Source organism: Pelophylax lessonae (assembly GCF_965119305.1).
Source record: "Pelophylax lessonae genome assembly, chromosome: 9".
NCBI classification, from domain to species: Eukaryota; Metazoa; Chordata; class Amphibia; order Anura; family Ranidae; genus Pelophylax; species Pelophylax lessonae.
The window spans coordinates 144588316-144605538 of NC_138776.1; the positions used below are offsets into that span (position 1 = coordinate 144588316).

At 40.7% G+C, this 17223-nt stretch overlaps 1 protein-coding gene across 1 annotated transcript in view; it reads right to left on the reverse strand.

Moving 5' to 3' along the window:
• The window catches only part of PPA1 (inorganic pyrophosphatase 1), a 185299-nt gene that overhangs the window by 131402 nt on the left and 36674 nt on the right, over nt 1-17223 (reverse strand). Inside the window, exon 2 of the mRNA XM_082267576.1 lies at nt 6356-6420. Coding sequence (XP_082123702.1) covers nt 6356-6420 — 65 coding nt within the window. The remainder of the gene's footprint in view (nt 1-6355; nt 6421-17223) is intronic.

The following is a 17223-nucleotide window of genomic DNA, read 5'->3' on the forward strand; positions in this document are numbered from 1 at the left end:
AACGTTGTCCAAGCATCTATTGGCGGACTTTATGGGCACATACTGAGTGAACACACTTATTGATTTAAAAAAAAATACTTTAATAATTAAGAAAGTTTTAAAAGAAACAAAGAGCACTATGCAAATGTTGACATATATATAGTTTCTTATACATTCAAAGTTGATATGCAAGCATTCTTGGCAATGGGTGAGGATCCGCTTTTCTTTTGCCCTCATAGCCATATGGCGACATACATGCATATGCAATAAACATCTATGTATGTAAAATACGATTGTAAATGTATGAATTTATATATATATATATATATATATATATATATATATATATATATATATATGTGTATAAATTAATAATGTATGATATGCTTCTGTTTTATTAAGAGGTTATCTCATCATCTGAGGTCCTGATGAAGCGCAAATGCGAAACGCGTTGACTATATCAGATTGGTATAACAACCACAATCCTCACCCATTGCCAAGAATGCTTGCATATCAACTTTGAATGTATAAGAAACTATATATATGTCAACATTTGCATAGTGCTCTTTGTTTCTTTTAAAACTTTCTTAATTATTAAAGTAATTTTTTTTAAATCAATAAGTGTGTTCACTCAGTATGTGCCCATAAAGTCCGCCAATAGATGCTTGGACAACGTTTTGTTGTACCATTCATTTTCTCCTTTTTTTTCTATATATTTATATTTGAATATTGCACTATATATTGTTTGATTTATTTATTATTGATACGAATAATAAACGGCCACGGCCTATCTTTATTTATCCACAATCAGAAGGTGTGGCGTCTTATTTTATATATAGTAATGTATGGGGAGATTTGGGCTCTCATCCCGGTTTCCCGCACTTTACCGCCTAAAGCGCTGAGCTGGGGCTATTTAAGGGGCTTATTTGCCGCCTATCCCCTCAGACCAGCTCCAGGAGGAAGAACAAGAACTTCATATTTTGTGGTGATCGGGTTTGTTTGTGTTTTAACTATTTATATTTGAATATTGCACTTTATATTGTTTGATTTGTTATTTATTATTGATACGAATAATAAACGGCCGCGGCCTATCTTTATTTATCCACAATCAGAAGGTGTGGTGTCTTATTTTATATATAGTAATGTATTTTAAGTCGCAAGGGGATCCGGGCTACTATCCCATTGGAAGTCTGGTTGAGTCTGCTTAAAGGAACGGTGCCATTTGTCTCTGGTCTTATGAGGAGTGTTGGGCTTGTTTCGCTCAGCCCTAAGGTGAGAGGCCAATGCATGCGGTGGTGGGCAATTAGTTCACTGAAGAGCACGATATTTTACCATAATTCTCTGGAATAGCATTACTTTCATCCCTCACTCATGGGCTAATGCATGGACTTTTATCAATAAGGTTTGTTTTAGTCACTTATATTATCCATTGTGACTTATGAGCGCTGCACTATTTTTATTTTGTTACTTTGTGCTGGTTTTGTATTTTTGAACCTGAGTGTACAGTTGCTGTGTTCTCTTTAGTTTTTACTGTGCGCTGATATATATCGTGTTTCATATCTTCTAAAGATGATGCACAAGAAAGCCTGCAAAAAGTTTGCTGAAGACAAGCAGAGTTAAGGACATGGATTACAGGAACCATGTCCAGTGGTCTGATAAAACCAAGATAAACTTATTTGGTTCAGATGGTGTCAAACGTGTGCATGAGTGCTTCTGGCACTGGGGAGCAACGTTCATTGAGGAAACCATGAATGCCAACGTGTACTGTGACATATTGAAGTAGAGCATGATCCCCTCTCTTCAGGGACTGGACAGGGTAGTATTCCAACATAACCCCAAACACATCTCCAAGATAACCACTGCTTTGCTAAAGAAGCTGAGGGTAAAGGTGATGGACTGGCCAAGCATGTCTCCAGACCTAAACCCTATCGAGCATCTATGGGGTATCCTCAAAAGGGAAGGTGGAGGAGCGCAAGGTCTCTAACATACACCAGCTCCGTGATGTCATCATGGAGGAGTGGAAGAGGACTCCAGTGGCAACCTGTGAAGCTCTGGTGAACTCCATGCCCAAGAGAGTTAAGGCAGTGCTGGAAAATAATGGTGGCCACACAAAATGTTGTCACTTTGGGCCCAATTTGGATATTTTCACTTAGGGGTGTACTCACTTTTGTTGCTAGCGGTTTAGACATTAATGGCTGTGTTGAGTTATTTTGAGGGGACAGAAAATTGACACTGTTATACAAGCTTTACACTCACTACTTTACATTGTGGCAAAGGGTAATTTCTTCAGTGTTGTTATATGAAAAGGTATAATAAAAGGTTTACAAAAATGTGGGGGGTGTACTAACTGTTGTGAGATCCTGCGTATATATATATATATATATATATATATATACACACACACACACACACACACACACACACACACACATATACATACACACACAAAATGCATTTCAATGATACACATTTTTTAATAGTTTTCTAACCATGATTTATTTTTATTTTTTTTAAAACTAAAATTTTTAAAAAAGTAACCTACTGTACCTTTTTAAGGTATTTTTTGCAGGAAAATAAGTTATTGATCGGTATAACGCAATAATCCTGTGTAAAGCTTGTAAAAAATAATAAACATGGGGTAACCATATTACCCTTACCCAACATGCTTTCTGCTTCAAAGTCTGTCCCACTCATACACTACAAGCATAATCCTCTTTCTGGCTTATCCTGAAATTGCATATAAAATAATGCTTGGAGCTAAAAATATAACATAATTCTAGAAAGCATGCTGCATAGTGAAGTGCTTGCTTTTAAGTGGCTATTAACATGTTTTCACACATTCTCTAATTGGATTCAATGAATGTACTTAAAATAAAACACTTTCAGTCATACAAACAAGTATTTTTGTGCCGCCACATTAATATATCAACCATATATTACTCATGTATTTTAAGATCTCAGAAAACCCCTGAAATCATTTTCCCAACTACAACTAATGGTGTATTTCTGTACTTCGGAGTTAGAGATATAGTATTAAATATGTAGTTATAGAAAAACATGCATAAGAATAAAAGCACATATGAATAGCTAATAATTCAGTGGAGTTGATTTACTAAAGGCAAATATACTGTGCACTGCAAGTGCTGTTGCTCCAGAGGAAACGCTTCACTTTGCAAAGAATACAAAATTACATAAAAGGGGAAAAAAAAGGGCATTTTTAAATCAACCCCAATGACAGAGCTAGAAAGATCACTGAATTTGCTCGGTTGTAACCCTAAAGCTGGATACACACTATACAACTTTTGTTGTTTGATATCCTTTAACTATGAAGTGCAAGGGTCTGCCTGATTACATACAAAATTGAAAGTGTTTAGATTTGACCTCATATTATATGGTTTTGGTAAATCTAAAGGAAAAAAAAACCTAAAGAAAATTGTATAGTGTGTATCCAGCTTTACTTTTGCTCATTGCAAAACTCACTCTACATTAGTGTTGAGTGCAAACGTATCTTTGCATTGGTACTAAGGTAAAAAAAAAATTTTGCACTGGTGTTCAGGGCATGCCATTCACTGGCGAGTGATCATCCCTGATGACCAACCACAAAGCAGCAGCTACGGTGTAAAAATGAAGTCAGATATAAATTTCTTGGCCCATGCCCCCACCTATAACTGGCCTTCATAGTAAGGAGCAAATGGAAGGGCAACGTATGCAAGACAAATCCAGAAAAATTCCCAGCTCAACTCACCAACCAGTCTGCTTACCAACCAAATTATCCTGTCTAACAGTATGCGTTAAAAACAGGGGTTTAGTTAGCACATTTGCAAACGCACACGGAAGCTGCAGGGAACACTTCCATGTGCTCCTTGCTGTGAAGGCCAGTTATAGGTAGGGACAGGGGCCATTTTGTTTGTTATTGATGTATACTGGTGAGGGGACAAACTGGATGCCTTTGCTGCCATTGTGCTATGTGCTGGGTGTCCATTGTGCCCCTGTGCCTTTAAGGAGGGTTGGGCTACTTCCAGGCCCACCTGCACCCTATCCATCTATTAGAATACATGTGCTTCCACTGTGGAGACTCTCATAAATTTACAGGAGTTAGGACTGCAGGTAATACAGGGTGCCATGAAGTGGCCCTGCAGCTTCTGCATGCGTTTGCAAATGTGTGCTAACTAAATCCCTGTTTTTAACGCATACTGTTAAGACAGGTTGATTCGGTTGGTAAAAACTGGTTGGTGAGTTGAGCTGGGAATTTTTCCGGTTTTGTCTTGCAGATATAAAACTTTCTTGCAATGGTGACAGAACCGATTGCTACTTCTCAAGGAACCCTAGGGTTCAGTGAAACCCCAGTTTAAAACCCTTGTATTAGGCAATTAGTCTGTACTGTTCACAGTAATGTAGCTGGGGTGCCCGTTTACTCCCCATGTAGGCACAGACCCCTTTAAATCTTTTCTCACCAATTCCTGGATTTCTGGACAACCCCCAAATAATAGGAGGTCTTCTGCTTCCCTCCCTCACTAGCTCAGAGAAGCCACGCTGAATAAGGCAGATATAGCTGGGCAAGTGATCTGCAGCCAGGTGAGAGGCCGTCCACTGTCAGAATAAGCGTGCGGCCAGTCGAGAATGAGCCTAATGTCATGCATCTTCTCTGGAAGATGCAACTACAGTGTAGAGCACCTTGAAAATAGCTACTAGAGTACTACATTTCCAGTTGGATGGCACCTTGTCCTTGGATCCCTCCAGCTGTTCACCTGTGCTACCGGAGATACCATGGACTTCACTGTGAGGGACGCAATCTATGAGGGTAAACACAAGTAGCGGTTTTCTGTGCTGTTTTACTGAAGAAGTGATTTTCAAATATACACTTTAAATCGCGTCTTATAGAGAATATATGGTGCAACTACATTTCCCTGATTGAGTCAGAGATATTGCTGCGAAGTGTGCAGCTTTTAAAATGTGTTTTATGGTATTCAGTAATATTTGCATGTTTGGCATTTTGACTCTGTTTTGCATTCGTGATTCTAGCATTGCACCTGTTTAGTAAATTGCAAGGTATAATTACTCCCTGTCTGATCATTCGGCTAATTACATATCTTCTTGCAGTAATACTACTACTACTGAAAAACACTGCAGTTATATTATAAAATGGTACTCCAAGCAATCAAAACAAGATTTATAGTCCTGCCAACTCTCTTGTGCCACCAGTCAGCTGGATAACCTTAGTGGAATGCCAACAAGACCAGATGTAGACTGTCAGTACACCCAGGACCTAATACTAAAATCGGAAAAACTGTACGTACTTGGTGCAGGGTTACATACACGAAGAAGAACTGTGTAGGGTCAGAAACAACGAGGACCCAGATGGAAAACATTGAAAAATTAGGTTTCAGACTGCAATACTTTCACAGGAATGTTATTGGTAGATAGCAACATAATGTCCAAGTGCTTGTGTGTCACTTCTGGCAGCCCTAATGCCCTAGGCCAGTGATGGCGAACCTGGGCACCCCAGATGTTTTGTAACTACATTCCCATGATGCTCATGCACTCTGCAGTGTAGTTGAGCAAAACATCTGGGGTGCCAAGGATCACCATCACTGCCTTAGGCAATGATCTGTGGTGGCTAACCAGTCCTGCCAGCAATATGATTGTGAGATTCAGTTTTATTTCCATTCTGGATATAATCGATTTGCCATTAGAGCAATATATTCCAATGGTGAGGGGCTGATCGCTGAATGGACATATATTTTTCACTAGTATATTTTGATTATTATATGTACAGTATACATGCACAATGTAATATATGGTTTATACAATATTTCAGGACATTTTTATTTAAAAAAAAAAAAAAAAAGTGTTTAATTTTATTGAAACCAACAGGCAAGTTTTGAGCTTTGCAGTTTGTTATCCTGAAATCTCTTTGATCTCAGGAACTGTTCAGCAAAAAACGCCAATTATACTATGTGTACAAAAATTCATTGGTGTAAGAATCTGCAAATATAGCATAGCAATTATTAAAAGTAAAATAGTATCTCAAAATGTGTACTTTTTGTAAAAATAGTCTTCCTTTAAAATGTTCTGTTTGGATTTCACAAACCTGGTTTATATTTATCCATCAGAAAAAAAAATAATTAAGAGCAATTATAACATGCGTATGCTTTTAACTGGACCATGTCTTGCTAATGAGTAATTTGAAGCAACAGAAGAATCAACAAAGGCTTCTTTGTTTATTAGATATGACTAAATAGATTAAAAGGAATCTTGTCCAATTAGTAACTCATTTTTCTGCTACTACAACCAACTCACAGATACATAATAAATCCTTATCACCATGTAAAAGTGAGAAGCAACATGTGCTGATAAACATCATAAACATGCTTACCTTGGCTTCATTGGCGTACAGAGGAATATCATGGAACGGAGAGATATACTTTCCCTTGCAGTCTTCTACAAAAAAAAAAAAAAAGAAAAATGATATTATTTGGAGAATGTATATCTATTTCAGCTCATACCTAAGAATTGCATTTTTTTTCCCAAAAGAAGGGCTCGACCCTCTTCTAGATTTGTTTTGCTATCAGTATCTCCACTGTTGAGATTCCCCTCACTTCCTGTTATGTCAATAGGACAGATATTTACAGAAAATCTCCGCAATGAAGATAAGGAATCCAAAAACCTCAGATTTTTCCTTTCCCAACGATAACCAACAGGTAAAGCATAGAAAAACTGTGTGAACCAGTTGTGGGTAGAAAATTGCCAAGAAGACCTTTTGCCATCCCCCCTCCTTCCCAATTACGGTGTATCGATTAACAGCTAGATAGAAGCGAGCTATGTCCAGGTGTCCGTCCCAGTCCACAGATTATCCACACCTACTGTAAATGGGCCCCTAAGTTCTAGGGGGCCCTTGTGCAGCTGCACAGTCTGCACTAATGGATTGTCCATCGCTGTCTGAGAGGGACCCAGAGGTTCTCATCCTTCCTAATCTATCTAGATTAAGTTTGTCCAACCTTTTGATCTTCCTGTGCCACTATGGAAGAAGAGTAATTGTCTTGGGCCGCACATAAAATAGACTAACAATAAGGATAGCAGCTCTGTGGCACAGCGGGTAGGTGCAACCGCCAGAGCCTCTTCACTATGACAGGTCGCCGGTGGCCACACCTATTCGCAACTGTCTGCACAGCCAGTGGTTACCTGCGGTGATTGCTGCTGGACACAAACAAAGTGCGTGATCACCACAGGTAATTGCTGGCCGCACCTACCCGCTGAGAGCCTTCAGAAGGAGCTTCCGCTACAATTCACACCAGTCCTAATTGCCATTGTGAATGTAGCCTAATGCAGTGTATACCCAGCTGCCGGAGCTACATGAAGCCCCGGCATCCCTGCAGGCATGCATTTGCCTGGCTCGTCAATGTAGGCTGCTCTGTTTGCATGGCATCCCCGGCGTTCCTACCTATGTGAATGGGCCGGGCTTGTCTGTGTCAGCCACCACTGCTGCTGTGCTTGCACGGCATAGCAGGCCTGGGCCTGCATGCTAAACACTCTGGGGCTGCATGAGTCTTGAGGCACCCTTGATCTTGATTTTTTTTTTTTTTTTTTACCCCAATGCATTTTAAAGCCTTTTTTTCCATCTTAACCCCTTGGCGCCCGCCACATGCAAGCATGTAGCCCGTCAGTGCCTAAGCCTTAGTGCCGAGAGGCCGCATATTTGTGTAAATGGAGGTCAATAGCCCTGTGCCGAGAACCCACTCCCTGCACAGTGACCAGCGTCTAACTGAAAGCTCCTGATCGCTGCATGCGATCGGGAGTTTTCGGATCATGTGACCGCAGTGACAGCCAATCGCGGTGGTTACATGATTAAGCCACGCCCCGCCTCCCTGCATCTTAAACCTCTTAAAGAGCCGGGAGGTGCCAGCGTGAAGAGGTTAGTGCATTCTATGCATCAAGGTAAAAAGAAACTTGTGTGACCCTCACGCTCCTTTACTTACCTGAGCCCATTCTCGATCTAGAGCTGTGCATGCGGCAACATGGGGCAGATTGATAGCACAGGAGCCATTGGCTCGGGAGCAAGCTCTCACCATGAGTGCCCCCATAGAAAGCAGCGTTAAATGGGGGAACTGGTGGGGAGGGATTAGTGCTAGAAGCACTGGTGGGAGACTGCAGAAGAGGCGGATCTGAGCTGCTTTGTGCAAAACTATTTGTAGGTAAGTTTAAGTTTTGTTATTTTATACAAAAAAAGAAAAAAAAAAAAAAAAGAAGCTTTATAATCCCTTTAACATTCACAGAAAATCCACAATATGTTTAATATATGCGCCACTACAAATAAGCGTGCTCGCTCTACAGTCCAGGAGCCACCGCTGTGTTCAGATTATACTCAGCCTTGTAACACCTGCCAATACCAGCATTATCTAGGGATTTCTAATGAAAGACAGAAAATGTCAGTCTCTACGGGCTCCAGCAGAAAATAAGAGATCAGAATCCTGATGAAAAGCAGACTCTGACAGGTGTGTTGGCAACTATTTGTCGATCAGCATTGCAAAGTGAGAGAACTGTACGATAAGCATATCTAAACCCAAAATATAAAAAAAATGCTACATATTGCTAGACAATCATTGCCTGTGGCGACTAAATTTAATCTTTTTTTCTCCCCTTTTATTACCTGGTTACTTTGCCAATAAACACCTTTGGTGCTCCCTCACTACACTGTAACTATGGAGGAGCAGCACTGTCACTCCAGACTGCTGATGTGATTTGGACTACACATAAAGTAACAAGAACACAAGGGAAGGGGGAGAAGGAATTCAATAAAGCATGCACTATACTTTTCTGATAACAATCGGATAGTTCTTAATAGTGCTACAAAATGGTGCTATGGCTGCACTAAATTAAAGAGGCATTAAAGTCTGTAGTTTTCTTTTGTTTTCCTTACCTGAAAAGTAAAGGCATAATGTGCTAGTATGCATCGCATACTAGCTTGTTATGCGACACCTCCAAACGAAAGCCCTCGTTGTCCCCACTGGAGACCGCATCCATCGTCGCCAGTCTTCCTTCCGGGTCTGCGGACTCGGGCTGTGCTACTGGCCGAAACCGCCTGATGACACTCCCGCGCATGAGTGCGGGAGCCGCCGGTCAGGGCACAGGGCTCTGAAGAAACGCCAAGGGCGGCCGTTCCTTCAGAGTGCATGCACCAATGACGTCATTGGCACAGTATACAGTAAGTATCTCCTAAACGGTGCAAGTTTAGGATATATTTACAGTACCTATAGGTAAGCCTTATAATAGGCTTACCTAGAAGTACAAACATCACAGGGGGGTTTACAACCTCTTTAAACAAATGGATTACCTTCTTGTAGATAACAAAACTGGGAGGTAACCAAGACCAAATCTAACTTGGTGCACAGCGACAGGCAGAGTGCCTGTCTCGGTCTACTGCTGTGTGGCAGATTGGCATGTCTGCCACCAATACCCCTTCCCTCCTCTATCGGTCACTGGTTGTCAAGGACACAGTTGATTTCCCAATTGAAAGGCTCTAAGCAACCAGTGACAATGACAGTGGATGAAGCCTGATGGGGAAAGCTGAGAGACTCAGGATTTTGTCATTGACAGCCCGAGTGTTCCCGTTATGGTTTATTTTTGCTCCCTTGAATAAGAAATCGTTATCATTGCATGGCCATGCACCTGTTAATTGTTTGCTTGTAATTGTAATGCTTGTTTGTTATGCTTTCTATAAAAAACGAATAAAACGTTTTTAATTAAATTTACAGCAAGTGATTCTATAGCCAACAGCAGACTGTCTGTTGGCTATAGATCTGCCCACTGCCTGCTGTCAATTACACGGGGAGTGGACCTGATGGACAACTAATGTCTCGGAATGCCCATCAGATGCCACCCACCAAGCTACAAAACCCCTTGGGCACTGTGCAATGTGACAGCTGCAATGGCGCAGAGGGAGCTCAGCTGAACGGAGGATGGGGAGCCCATTTGCACACCCAGCCTCAGTACAGCTCTGCATGCTGTAATTGCCCGATATTTGCTGTGCGAAGACATGACAGGATCCTAACAAGTGTCATAGACACTCTTTTTGAATTTCTCAGATTTCCAACAGGTTCAACAGGTATTCTTGTAGAATGGGAATAATGTCACTAAATATTAAACTCAAATAAATAAAAATGCAGCCTATACCAAGTATTGTGTATTTTGTACTTCCACTAATAATGCAGGCTGCGTTTTAACTAAAGGCATTCTTCAGAGGTCTAGGGGTTTGGAAGATAATGAACCAGTCCGCATCCTGGTATTAGCAATGCCCTTTAGAAATTGGAAGGCAAAGCAAACAAAGGCTGCATCTCCTGGGCATAAGTTACACAAATGAATACAGCAAGGAAAAAAATAACGAGCACAAAGAATTTCCTAGTGGATGATGTGCAAAAAGGTTACCAGAGCAACAAACAGCACAAAGCGGGTTTGATATGAAATATTTAGTATCAGTTCTCAGGGTCACTGATAAGGGGGTACCACCATCCTCGTGTATAGGGCTCGAGCCAGCAGGGGGGCCTGGGCATGGGGGGGGGGGGGGATTCGATGTGGGTAGGGGACTTGTAAGTCATGTAAAATAAAAATAAATAAATAAATAAATAAATAAAGAAGGAAGGAGCAGGGCAACTCCTCTAACAATGACAACCTTGTTAAAACACACTTGTAAAATAAAGGTTCATCTGATTTCTTGGACAGAAACATAGATTATTTAAGCCAGCCATACATAGAGCAAATTTCTTTCCTGCAACCACAGGTTATAGGAAAGAAAAATTTGCTAGATTCCCCCATCAACACAGATAGTGTTGATATGGGAATGCCTCCTGCTAACCATTGTTGGGATGGGGAGGGGTGGGGATGAGGACTTGGGGAAGGGCAGGGGACGCCACCCCCAACAGATGACAGTAATTATTCTCCATTGTGTACATGCAGCAGCGGGGCTGAATATGCCCTGGTGGGTAACGGGCAGGGGAGGCAGGTTCCTTCCGGGTTTGCTCCAAACCCAAGTTTTAACCAAACCCAAGTCCATCTCTAATGTTTTAGCCCTACAGAGCTGAAAGAGAAAACCTAAAAATGCACAAATCAGGCATTTTATTTTATTTTTTTTAGCCTGAAATAAACTACAGCGATTCAAACCATGTATGGGCAGGTTGAATGTACCCAAGTTTATTGATCTGCAGTTTATTATAAGAGTTGTCGAGCTGTGGTGAAGATGGCTGTGAAACTTATAAAACTTATAAAAAAAGAGTGCGGAAACTTTAAGACCCCTCATATTTAATGCCGACAATTTATCCAGTGCTTTACAAACTGTACATTCACATCTCTGCCCTTCAAAGAGCTTACATTCTAATAGGCACACACATACTAGGGCCAACTTAGACAGTGGCCAATTATCTTACCAGCATAAAACTAAGTGAAAATACAGAACTTAAATAGAACTTAGAAGATTTGTGCTACTGTGGACTTTTTTAATTCTATCACCAAACCAAATCAGTGATAAAAAAAAAAAAAACGTAAACAGTGCACAAAAGTCCAATATAAATCCTCTAAAAAGTAATTCCATGCAGAGATATGGTCTTCAGTGATGTCCTTTTGGCAATACCTCATCAAACCCACTCCCATCAGTTAGCAACTCACCAAATCGTCTTGCCCCCCCCCCCCCTTCTCATGAGTGGGCAAATACCCATAGGGATCAGTTGTTGAAAATCCCCTTAGTAATGCCTCGTACACACGCACCGATTGTTGGCGGTAAATTTTCGGCCAACGTCCAATCGGACGATCGTCGGCTTGTTAGTATGATGCTTTCGACAACCGACTGCGACTTTTCGGCCGAACAAAATCTGGTGTGCATGCTATAAAATTTTTGTTGGCCGTCAACAGAACGGCCGATTGTTCGTCAGGCAGTACAGATTTCGGCAGACAAAAATCTGATGAGCAAGACTGGGTATGCTCAGAGAAGAAAAAACACACAGTAAGTTAACCATCACATGACATCACTTCTGAAGTTGGTTGTTGTTGGCCGAGAAAATGGACAAAAGACGGCCGATCGGTCAACAATCGGTGCGTGTGTACGAGGCATTAGCCACTCCACTTCTCCACCCCAAAAGCAGGGATCTGACTCCCAGAAATTCTACAGATAAATGTCCCCGGAGATAATGTTAGAGGAAGAATCCAAGTCCAGGAGGAAATGACTGTATCCTGTCATCCTAGCTCCATCACTAAACTTCAGCTATTGGCATGTCTGCAGGCAGACCTGGTGCTGCACAGGTAAGGGCTGACAATGCACAGGTGAACTCAATTTAGAACATTTGTATCATGGCTTTTTTTCTAGATTTTTGGTTGATATTCTGTCTCTATCATTAAGCCCCTGTTCACATCGGCACAATTTGACATGTGATTTGACAGGTCAAGTCGCAGCCTATTTCCAGCAATGGGAGAGTCCCAATCGGTGCGATGCCGACTTTGCGGTGCTGTGCAGGTTTCCAAAAGTAGTTCCTGCAATACTTTTGGTGACTTCAGGGGTGATTTCAATAGACATCGGTGCATGAAGCTGCACAGATATATTTGAAGTCGCCCTCGAAGTCAGACTCAAATGCAGCTTTGAAAGTGTGAACGAGGGCTTAAAATACACCTATGGTAACAATTATAAACCCTTCATTTCTTTGTATGTGGGAAAACTTACAAAATCTGCAGGGGATCAAATAATTATTTCCCCCACTGTATACAGCAAGCCATCTTGTGTTGTAAGCTTTGAGGATCAACCTCATTAGTGTGCTTTCACCTTTGTATGCACTTGCAACATGCTGGAGCAAGGATGGGCTCATTTTTATCTTAGGCCAGAAGGGCTGAGAGGAGGTTTAAGCATTGTGTAACAGATAATGAAAGGAACTCATTGGTATCCAGCTGTCAACATCCATAAACCCTAGTTTTAGTTATAAGATAAGCAAGTTATTGATTTTCTATTTGTATTCCAGAAAGAAGATGTCTGAACGCTTCAACAAGCATCCTGACTGGTTTAGAAATCTACTTTAACCTCATTAGATGCCTACTCAATCCGAAAGAAATGGGTAAGCATATGCACTGCCCCTTTATTTTTAATTAGCATAACACAAATTAAAGGCCACAACAGTCACCTTACATAATACATGCAACATCATAATGGAAACATAAAAAAACAAAAAATAATCTACCTGTCAATCGTCTAGTGAGGGTTTGCCTACAATCTTTCTTTAAGCACATTAGACATGCTCTGTAAAGAATGTATATTGGATAATCTGAGAGTTGACATTTTAAATATATTTTTTTGTGTTTGTTGGCAGTGTGTTCCATTTCAACAAAAATTAGCATTTAAATAGAGGCTGCAATCCTTTTTTCTAGCCCCCTACTTATACATTTTACGCTACCTGCTTAGTGGGTCAGAACAACAATTGGCAGTTCAAATAGAAACTACGGTACCATTTTTGAAAAACAAGATGGGATAAATGAGGGTGTGTGAAAAACAGCCGATCCCTAGTTTGAAATACTTAGTGAAGACACTTATACACTCAGGTTGAGCAGTGTTATTTAGTGTTAGGTTCTGCAAGAACGCAGGATGCCTTGTCGCTGGCCTTGCAGCTTCCGCATGCATTTGCAAATATGTGTTAACTAAACTCCTGTTTTTAACTTATTTGTTAGACAGGTTTATTTTGGTTTGTTAGCAGACTGGTGGGTAAGTATTTCAAACTAGGGATCGGCTGTTTTTCACACACCCTCATTTATCCCATCTTGTTTTTCAATTGACAGGGATGGAGACACTGTGCAGTGCTCGCCAGTTCTCATATAAAGTCCCAAATTGCCCATTTCTTGTACGGTACCATTTTTATCTTCTTTTGCCCAGTCTGGATACATGATTGCATACCGCTTAGTGGTAAGCCACCATTCTTCACTGCTCCTCTCTCTCAATGGAGGTCCACAGGTCATGTGTGACCTCATTGAAAAACTCTTTGTGGGAGGTCATACTGTACATGGGATGATTAGTTTCAAATGCAATATTCTGAAAATTACAAATTAAAGCCGATTTCTCACCTCAAATAGTCAGGTGAGGGATATTCACACCTCAGCGTTTTGTAGCTTGAAACTCGAAGCTCCAAAACGGTGGAGAAAAAAAAAAAAAAAATTATCTATATTATATATATATATATATATATATATATATATATATATATATATATATATATATATATATATATATATATATATATAATTATTCTCTATGAAGATGGTTCACATCTCCACTCCAAGTTGCCTGGAGCCAAACGCCTAAAGTTCAAATAAGTTCTGTAGCTGGATTTGGGCAGATGTGATTGTTTTTGGCGGGTTTTATTTCCCATAAAAAAATTAATGTAAAATGCGCCATTCACACATTTTTGTGCGCATTTTCTGCTCAAATGAAAAAAAGAAAAAAAATGTAAAAATTAAATAGTAATAGTAGGGATGCAAAAATGAAATTCTTGGCCGAAGCCGAATAATAATAAAATGTTTGGCCGAAGGCCGAATACCGAACGCAGTGTTTCGCATTTTTTCCATTTATTTTGCCAATTTTTTGTCCTCTCTCTTGTCCTCTCGTGTCTCTCTCTCTCTCTCTCTTGTCCTCTCACTCTCTCTCTCTTGTCCTCTCTCTCTCTTGTCCTCTCACTCTCTCTTCCTCTTGTCCTCTCATGTCTCTCTCTCTCTTGTCCTCTCCCTCTCTCTTGTCCTCTCATGTCTCTCTCTCTCCCTAAATGTTACTGTAGGGAATGGGATTCAGTGCACACTGCAGCCTTGTACCATAGGGTTAATGTTAGTGACACTGTAGGGATTGGGAAGGATGCTGGGAATGGAAATCAGGAAGCATGCAGGCAGCCTTGTAAGTTTTAATTGCAGATACAGGGCACTGGGCAGGTCAGGGTTAATGTGGTAACATCAATTACTCAGTGACAGTCAGTCAGTGTCAGTGTGGACTCGATCAGATTATACAGTGACACAGTCTCTCATAGTGGTGGTAGTAGGAGGCTGGAGGTGGACTAGTAGGAGCCTGGAAAGGAGCACAGCCGCATACATACATTACTCACTCGTGCACTGCAGCCCGCCCCACACATTCAGTGAGTCTTACTCTCCTCCCTAGTTTTTTTCAACGGCACATTCAGGAAGCCAATCACGCCGTGAGTAGCGGCACAGCGGAACCAATCAGGTGTGCAGGCACGCGTGATTGGTTCGCTGTGCAGCTAATCACGGCGTGATTGGCTTCCTGAATGTGCCATTGAAAAAACTAGGGAGGAGAGTAAGACTCACTGAATGTGTGGGGCGGGCTGCAGTGCACGAGTGAGTAATGTAATGTATGCTCACCGCTGAAGTGTCCCGGCTTCACGGAAGTCTGAGAGTCCTCCTGTCCTCCTCCGAGTCCCTTCCCCCTGTAAATATCGTGACCTCGGCGATATGAATATCGCCTACGGCCACAGAACGATAGTCGATATCATATCGACTATCGTTCAGCCCTATTATTCGGCACAAAATTATTCGGCCTTTTGACTTATTCAGCCGAACACCGAAAGTGCTATTTTTTCTATTTTCGGCCGAATAATGTTCGGCCGCCGAACATTCGGTGCATCCCTAAGTAATAGTATATGAAATAATACATTTAAAATAAATACACAAATATCTAAAAATCATCAAAACTACATAAAATATTATGTAAAAAAAACAAATGAAAATTAACCCCTAACCTTAAAAAATATTAAATACAATATTATTAATAATAATAAATTAATACATAAACACCCAAACCCAAAAATAAATAAATACTATTAACAATATATATTTTTTTCTTGTGTCAGGGTGCTTAGCCATTATTTTTATTTATTATTTTTTTATTTTTTTTTTTTACGGTTTGGGGTTAAGAGTAGGGGTTAATTCATTTTTACTTACCATTCATTTATTCAACTATTTATTTATTTTTTTTGTACATTTGTGTATTAGTAGTAGTAAGAACACCCTAAAAAAAAAATAAAATAAAAAATAAAAATCAATAACTCTCACCCCAACTCCTAATACTAACTAACCTTAAAAGAGAAGTATGGGCTTCAGTTTTTTATTTATTTATTTTTTCATTTATACTTATACTATATTTTGGCTCTGTCTGCCTATCAGAGGAGCAGCAGGCAAATCTATAGTGCTTTCTGCCTACCTGAGAGCAGGATCTGTGAGTTAGGTCTGTTCATAGTGCTCAGTGTGTGATTCTTCTGGTCTAGGGGGTTGTTTCACACTGGTCCAATAGGGAGGCACATTGGACAGTGGAGGAAATCTGAGCAATGGGTACATAGGCTTTGATACAGCCCTAGTGATTGGCACAGACTTTTATTTTCTCAGTGCATTCTGGGATACTGTATAAAAGCCAGGAGCTCATGTGCTGCAAGGTCTTTGGCTGGTGAGCAGAGTGCCAGAGGGAGGGTGACAGCTGCCTCCTCCTCTGTAGCAGTGGCATGCGGTCACAGGCGGTCTGGGAACCGGGAAGGAAGGAGCTGAACCCAGAGGTCCATGAGAGCTGACTGAGGGTGTAGAGACATTAGAGACCCTCTAAAAAAACAGTATATGAGTACAGAGGATCATGTCTAGGGGTCTGACCTGGGGGGGGGGGGGCCACTTCAGTGTAGGATAGTCAGAGGACGGGTGTCAGCAGGTACTAGGTGTGTATCCCGAAGATAATTCATTCTAACAAGTAATTCTAAATTCATCTAAGTGGCAAGGTGAATCAGCAGCCTGGCTGCATCTTCAGACAGGAGTCCTCATCTAGTGTGAATAGTTCAAGTTGGAGTATCCCACTCTTCCCTTCTTTAAATAAAACCACAAAAACAGCTACATCCCCTAGACTGTTCATTGACTGAGCTGGAGAGTAAAGAGTTAAGTTGTGCATGCTGCAGTGCCCCCTTGAGGACAGCTCAAGTCGTACTCCATGATTTCCAATAAGTACGGTTGATATCTGTGCATATTAATGAAAACATTAATATGATGCGGCACTAATAAACTAACAATAAAACTTTAGTGCAAAACATATGAAATAAAAAAAAAAAAAAAAGAAACCCCGTCAGAAAAAAACATAATAAAAAGGTGAACCACAAAAAGCATGTAATTTTCTGTTGGGAAGGGGGGGTTCCCTTTTAATAATGGTATGATGTCACTGTTTATTATTGTAAATTCGGTATAGCATGCTTA